We start from the raw sequence: 8022 nt of genomic DNA, 5'->3' as shown, positions 1-8022 counted from the left end.
TAAATATCAGGCATTCTCCATCCTCATAGCTCTTATATATTGTGGGTGAGACAATAGGTAAATAAATATACACTGCAGCAGTATAAAAAGCAAAGTAAATTCTGCTTCCAGGAAAAAGCTCCCCTAAGGAACTGGCAATTATGCTGAGATATGAATGATTAGTGTTGATGAGGCAAAGAAGAAAAGAACTGTAGGTGTTCCTAACAAAAAGAACGGCAATTTAAAAAGTCCTAAGGATGGAAGAGAGTGCGGGAATTAAAAGAGCAGCCTACAATTCACAATAGCAAAGATGTGGAAACAACCCAAATGCCCATCAATACATGATTAGATTAGTAAACTGTGGTATATGTATACCATGGAATATTACTCAGCTATAAGGAATGATGAAGATACATCTCTATGGTTCTCCTGGAGAGAGTTGGAACCCATTATATTAAGTGAAGTATCCCAAGAATGGAAAAACAAGCATCACATGTACTCACCAGAAAATTGGTTTCCCTGATCATCACCTAAATACAAATCTGGGAACGACACCAATTGGACATCAGACTGAGGTGGGGAGTGGGGGAGGGGATGGGGGTATGCCTACACAATGAGTGCATTGCGCACCGTTTGGGGAATGGTAACACTTGAAGGTGCTGACTCAGGAAAGGGGGGGTGGGGAAAAAAAAATATGAAACTGTTGTTTTTAACTTGCACTGTTCACTTAATAATTTATCATGAATATTTCCCATATTATTTCATATCATTGTACAAGAAATAATGTATACATTATGAGGACATACTGTATCTAACAAGATATACTGTTAGACTCTTTGATTCTGTAAAATTAAATTGAAAAAAAAAAAAAAGAGCAGCCTAACTAAAACAGAGGTATTAAGGGGGACCTCAGACCCACAGGAGGCCTATGCCCGACCTTTGAGGACTTTGTAAGCCATGTTCAATTAGTTTGATCTTTATTCTAGAACAACAGGATGACACCGAATGATTCTGTGCACCTTTAAAAATTTTGATACTTGCTGGAAAGGCTATAAACCATTTCACATTCCCCTACAGCTTCACCAACACTGTAAGCATCATCTTACCAATCTGAAAGTTTTAACTACTACATACTACTTTTTTCCCCATATTTATTGCCCATTTCCTATTGGAGTACTTATTCCTTTTTTTTTTTTTTTCCACTGGACTGAACCTAAGGCTTCATTTATACTTTTTATTTTTTCCTAATTGTTTGCCTTTAAATTATGTATCTCAAGACAATATATATATAGCAATCTTTTCTTTTAGAGATTTTGCCATAAAGGTATTTTTCTCACACCAATATTATAGAAGTATTCACCTATATTTTCTCTTAGTATTTCCCTGGTTTGATTGCTCACATTCAGTGTCTTAACTGACACCTATAAATAAAAACCCGACTTTACTTTTCAAAGAGTTAACCAGTTATCACTGGAACTGTCGCCTTTATCATTGTAAGTAAACAAGGTAGAGAATAACTCATGGCTATTCTAGTCTGTTATCTAATCATATATTTCTGTGCCAGTACCACACTCATAATTTTATAATTCATTTCATGTGAGATAAATTCTCCCATCCACATTTGTTTGATTTTAGTTAGCTACCCTGTAAGAAACCTACTCCATTCTTATACAATATTAAATTGGCTTTCCAAGGATTTTTAAATAAATTACTGAGGTTTCAGACTATTTAATAACTAGGAGATATCCATTTGGAATGCCAAGAGGCAAAAATGACCTTTAAGATTTCAGCAACCCTTCCAAATAACTATTGAAATCTACACAGATTTTTGTATGTAACGGGTACATTACTGACGAGTTTGAATAAATATCCCATAAGACTGTTTATCATAATTGAATTTTTATTTAAAAAATTACAGGGAGCAATTTCCGGCATATCTTATTTTATAAAAGTACTGCCTGTATCAAACATTTTATAACACTATTAATTCCATTGAAGAGCTGCCTTTTTTCTTTAAGGTACTAATTCCAATTGATGGGATACATGCCCTTAAAATAGAAAGTTTCCATTATTTTTTCAAATGTCAAAATTAAGATTACTGAGAAGTTTATTGCTTTATGGCTGGGCAAGATGCTACTAGCACATTTTAGGTAAATAATATTCTTTATTAAAAACTATGAGTTCATTCTGTTTAAAACTTTCAGGATAATTCACAGAAAATAGATATATTTATTCAAATTACACATTGAAGGGCTAGGCTACTAACTATAGACATTTTATATATGAAGCAGCTCTTTAAAGAAATAATATGCACAAATAGGTCACTCTTGGTTTACTATACATAATTGAAATGAATAACACCTGGAAGACCAATATTGTTACGCTATGTTCTGTTAGGATCTTAAAAAAAAAAAAAAATCACACATTTAGTAGTCCATTTGTGCTTAAAATATTCATATGCATGAGAAGCTTAAAGAAAAAAACGCCTCTGTACATGATGATCAAAAGAAAGTTATAAATTTTTTTGAAATTGCACTGTTATTTCAAACCACTTTCCTAAAGTCAGGCCCTTCTTTATAGGCGGCACAGTTTCTCAGGTCTAATTGGCAACCTGGGGAGGCCCCTCTGGTATCAGTGAAGTGAAGAAGGTGGTGATGAAAGACCAAGCTGAAGCCATCAATCCAGGCCTTTGAATTGCACCAGCATCTTCACTTGCATCTTCTCCGCTCTCATCTTCAAGCCCATCATCCATAAGATGCTCCTTGAAACAAAACAAGAAACACACTCCTGAGTGATTTCAACTACTAGTATTAACTCAGAATAGCAAAGAAGACGGTTAAGTTCTTCACTCTAGAACAAAGGAATATAAGCATGTAATAAGGAAGTGGTACATATGTGGTCATTAGAAATCTTTAAGTCCAAAGTTGATAAATTCCTTGGTGTTCAAGTTTAAAGGGGACAACTGCCAATGTAATACAAGACTCTCACCATGTGCATAATTTTCTTTCGAGGCTATTTTCAGGAAAAATGTTAATTCTTCCCACTTAATTCTAATATATGACTGATTCAGTATTATATTCTAAATTCTACCAGATGAAACCACCACAGTTCATATGTTAGCTTTTCTTCATGTGCCATTTCACAAATATTTATGGAATATCCAAGATTCTTTTATCATGTTGGTCCCCTATGGTGCTGAGGAAATATCTATTAATATATTTAAAGTATACAAAAGCCTCAATAACATACCATTTCTTCAAGTTCTAGATTGTGTGCATTCTGCCCATCATTGTTAACTCTGGCATTATTGTTGGGAGCCTGTTGCTGACCTCCTTCTTGCCTAAAAGGAAACCATCCAGCTTGGTGCCTGTTCAGTGAAATAAAGAGTAAAGAAAACAAGTCACAATTGTTTTTATTTATAACACTATAAAACCATCAGTGTCCTACAAGAGAAAAATGATTACAGCTATAATTAAAAAAAAAAACAACAACAAATTCTCACTTCAGGCCAGGAAACTACCCTTTTTCAAAGCCATGATAGAGCCCAGGAGGAGTTGGAGGCTGCAGTGAGCTGTGATCACACCACTCTACTCCAGCCTGGGTGACAGAGTGAGATCTTGTCTCTTAAAAGAAAAAAAAAAAAGCAATGACAGCAAAACAAAAACCCATTCAAATCTGTAAGTCTATCACAGGCTTGACTCCCTCTATGCTAGATATTAACACGTAACAGGAGTCCTAAAATATTTTTGGGTATTTTTCGAAAGTAAAATACAAGATATTTGCCCTTGGGGAGAAGGGAGCAAGAGAAAATTAGTCTACTTATGAAAGAATCTGACCTGTACCTATAGGAAATACTACCGGTAATTGTAATTTAAAGGAATGTCCCTTTGCAGGAGTGCATCGCATGTTTCTTCAAGTTCTAAATAATTGATAGAGCATGTCTCATTGAATTAACAATTTTTATAAAATATAGTAAACAAAAAAATCTGCTTCTAAACAATTCTGGTAAGTATTCTTACTCAACATAACCCGCCCTGCTTTTGGTACCAGAAACATGCCAGATATCTGAAGCCTAGAAGCCTAGCACTCATATTCCTTCACTCAACATTCACGACAAACTACCCTACGCCACATTCTGTGCTAACAGTTTCATAAAGTAGTTAAAAGAAACCACAAAAAGTTAATGAACATCACTCACAAATAAACCAGTAGCATGGCTCCCATTACCATGATAAACCGACTAAAAGAAGAATAGAAGTACACAATGCTAAGCAGAATCGCAGCTCGCGAGAACGTGTACATCCAGTCTAGCCAGTCTCGATTGAAGTCTTCGTCATTTAGCACTGGGCCTCCCTGTGCATTCATTTGAACATTTTCATTCATGGGTCGATTTTCTTGGGCCACTAGGTTTGGAGCTGGTGGGGGTTCTTCTCCAGGAACATGTGCCAAATTTAGAGGCTGCGAAGCAGTAGGCTGGGCTGAGTTGGCATTTGATGTGGCCTGAGCTGAAACTGCAGCTTGACTGAAATATTCACCAAAATAAATATTAAAAAGAAAAAAATTTATCATACTGTATTTGTTAATACTTCCTGGGGAGCCCAATGTATTTTTCATAAACCTGGTATGGAATATCACAATTCCTGTACCATATTTCTTAGATAAGCACAAATTCCATTAGAAAAGCAGCCCAAGACTGATGGCAGAAGTGGTTCCGGAAAGGATGCTCTCTCAGCCTGGGGGTCTAAGATGGGAGGAGAGAGGTGGAATGGACGAGAGCAGTGACGCTAATCACTCTTTTCTCTCTTTCACTAAATTACTTTATAAGCTAAGGACGAGTATGTCCAAACCTTTTCACTAAAGGCCTCTTTTGTTATTCTACATGGGATGAATACTCCCAAGCCCACCACCTCTCCCTCAGATCCACATTTTGAAAAATTTATGTAAAAATATATATTACCCTTTGTATCTATTGTCAGTGATAAATTATTTGTATTAATACATCTCAGATAACAACCCCTCAATCCCAATCCTGACTTTTGGGAATTCCAACTGGGGACCACTGGTCCTTGTCAACTTAAAGAATTGTGGCCCTGAAGTTTGTTTATAATGTGATTGCTTAAAAGTCAGAATAAAGTTCCAAGTAAAATGATAATATGTCTTGGATTTGCTTTAAATTATCCAGTGGAAGGAAAAAGTTATAGAATAAGATTGACATGAATTAATAAATGTTGAAGCTGCATGGTTGGTACACAGGAATTCATTTTACTATTCTATTTCATTATATGTTTAAATTTTTCTACAATAAAAAGTGAAACAGGACAGCAAAGAAAAATTAAATAAATGTTTCCCAGGCTACAAAATGCTCTTTAAGCCAGTAAACTAATACCTTGTATCTATATAGGGCTTTTTAGTTTACAAAATACTTTCTACCTTACGGATATTCTGATACACAGGTGAGTCATTTTATTTTAAAGGTGAGAATTTGAGGCTCAGAAGTTAGATGATGTACATAAGATGTATGATTTAGTAGCAAGCTACGGTAAAGCTCCACTTATCTTACATGGTTCTCATGAGGTTTACAAATGAGACAAGGAGTATATAGCATCCAGCAGAGTACTGAGCACAAGGAAGTCAGCAAATGATAACCATTACCATGGCAACATATACAAACGGCCTGCCTGGAGCCAAGGGCTGATGGAAGAGAGTATTAGGATATGAGGTTCATAAAGCAGGTTAGATTTATGGGGAAATATCTGAAGGAAGGATAAAGACATAGATCACACACTACAGGCAAGAGAGCCAGCAAATATTCTAGGTGATGGGGAATGAATGACTCAATTATGTGTTAAGAAATTTAACCTGGCAGAATATGAGGAAATGTAGTAAAGAGCCTAAAAGGAGAAAGAGCTATTGAAGTAAAGTGGGTTTAAAATGAGAACAGAGCTGGGAAAAATATTGGAAGTAGCATATGGGGGAAGGACAGCTTTATTAACTCATCTTCATAAGTTACTGGGTTTGGGGATAACAGAAGTCAGAATCAAAGCTGGTTAAGGTTAAGAGCTTGGAGGGTAATTAAGAAGAAAGTATCACTGACAAAGAAGTTTGGAAGGTAAAGGTACTTAAGAGAATGGAGGAGTCAAATTTTAGATGTACTAAATTTGGAGTAAAAGCTAATTTCCCTATGAAAACCTTCCAACAGTTAAACAGAGATGCAGGATAAAGCACAGAAGATTAAGAATTGGAAGTCATCCACAAAGAGCTAACAACTAAGGCCATGGAAGAAAGAAATCCAAAGGAACTGTCCCAGGACTGAATCCTATCTTCTTTATCAACTAGGAGTGCCAAAAGGCACATGGTAAGTACACGAATATACGTTGAACTGAGCAAGTAATGTTATAATACTATTTAGAAGAAGGCAAAAGGCACAAAAAGAATGATCAGAAAGACAAAAAAGATGCAGAAGACAAAAGAATCACAGAAACACGGAGAGAACAGTAAAGAGAACTGGCCAATATTAAATGAATGCATAGGAAGTTCAGAAGAGTGAAAGCTGAGAAACTGTACTCAGTGCTAAGACTGTTCCACACTGACCAGAATCAAGACTTACTAGAATCCTGAAAGTCCAGTAAGCATATTTAGCCACATCTGAGCTCTACTAAGATTGGGCCTCCCTGACATGGTTCTGTCTATTCCCTTTTTCAACTGACTTCCTATCTCTCTGTGTAGATTTGCTGCCTTCCAGTGAAACTTTCCTAAGTTTTACCCTCTTGAATTTATAAAATGATATGTTAAAGAAAGCCTCTGAATACTGCTAAACATAATCAGGGGAGAGAGGGAGGAGCCAAGAGCATATTCAGTTGATGGAACTGGAGGTGAACCCTTTTTCCTTTGGGCAAATAATTTAAAATAAAGAGATGTTTGTGAATTCCTTCTCATAATAATTTCAAATAATCAATTAAATGTATCATCAAATGAAATAGCAAATCAACTTAGGATAAAAAAATAAAGCAAATAACACAGTTAGAAACTACAAGGAATGCACTTAGATGAACTTACTATTGCATGTAATACTGATGAGCGTACATCTGTTGCCACCACAGCATCTGCAGGGGGCTAAAGGCAGGGTACGCGGGAAATTCAGGTGGAATCGCTTGCTCAGGAAACTGGTTGTCCACATTTCTGCAACAAAGAAATGAAGTCTTTTAATGCTTTAGAAAGTTAAAAGCATTTCTCTTAATTTTCATTTCTGAACTACAAGTCAACCATTGACAGAATGTATTTAAATCCTACTGAAAAGAAAAATACTTATTTTCAACATTCTTCAAGTAAAACAGTATGTCTTATATAAGCTGACAGTGGGCCCAAATACATAAAAATAACTAATATTTAAGCCCAGTTTAATGGCAAAACAAAGCAAGTAATCCACAAAATGTGTAGCAAGCCTGAACATTTATCTTCTCATTTCAACACATAAGACCAAAAATACTTTCATTTTAAGGACATTCTCCTTAAGAACCAAAGCTCTAAAATAAACTTCATGATAAAATATTTTGAGAAATGGGGAACTAGCCAAATGATATTTTACATTAGTAATAAAATATTATTTTAAAAAATTTAGGCATGGTGGTGCATGCCTGTAGTCCCAGCTATTCGGGAGACTAAGGCAGGAAGATCCCTCAAGCCAAGGAGTTTGAGACCAGCCTGGGCAACATAGTGAGAGGCCCCCTTCTCAAAAAAAAAAATGTGTGTGTGTGCATGTGTGTGTGTATATACATATATATATATATATATATATACATACACACACATATATATATATACACACACATATATATATAGCAGCTATTAGCTGTAAAATACAAAATAAACATTATAAAAATATTTACAAAAAATACTGTAAAATATTCTTTAATGAGCCAAGAGTAGCAGAACATGCATACATTCTTAAAGTAGGTTATAATTCTATTCAATGAAACCTGTGGAAGGTCACATTTAACTTCTCTATTCCTCAGTTTCCTCATTTCTAAAATGGAGCTAATAATA

General features: G+C 35.4%; 1 protein-coding gene across 4 annotated transcripts in view; it reads right to left on the bottom strand.

Annotated features, from left to right (window-relative positions):
• Nucleotides 1-1931: 1931 nt before the first annotated feature.
• The window catches only part of HERPUD2 (HERPUD family member 2), a 37972-nt gene continuing 31881 nt past the window's right edge, over nt 1932-8022 (bottom strand). For all 4 annotated transcript variants that reach the window (XM_069461775.1, XM_069461776.1, XM_069461778.1 and 1 more), the window contains 4 exons: nt 7036-7158; nt 4178-4501; nt 3229-3346; nt 1932-2740 (listed from right to left, as the gene is read on the bottom strand). In XM_069461775.1, coding sequence (XP_069317876.1) covers nt 2579-2740; nt 3229-3346; nt 4178-4501; nt 7036-7158 — 727 coding nt within the window. In that variant the 3' untranslated portion in view covers nt 1932-2578. The remainder of the gene's footprint in view (nt 2741-3228; nt 3347-4177; nt 4502-7035; nt 7159-8022) is intronic.

The sequence above is a fragment of the Eulemur rufifrons genome, chromosome 29 (genome assembly GCF_041146395.1).
Source record: "Eulemur rufifrons isolate Redbay chromosome 29, OSU_ERuf_1, whole genome shotgun sequence".
Lineage (NCBI taxonomy): Eukaryota > Metazoa > Chordata > Mammalia > Primates > Lemuridae > Eulemur > Eulemur rufifrons.
The sequence above is the reverse complement of the archived record's forward strand: the minus strand, read 5'-3'. Positions and strand labels throughout refer to the sequence as shown.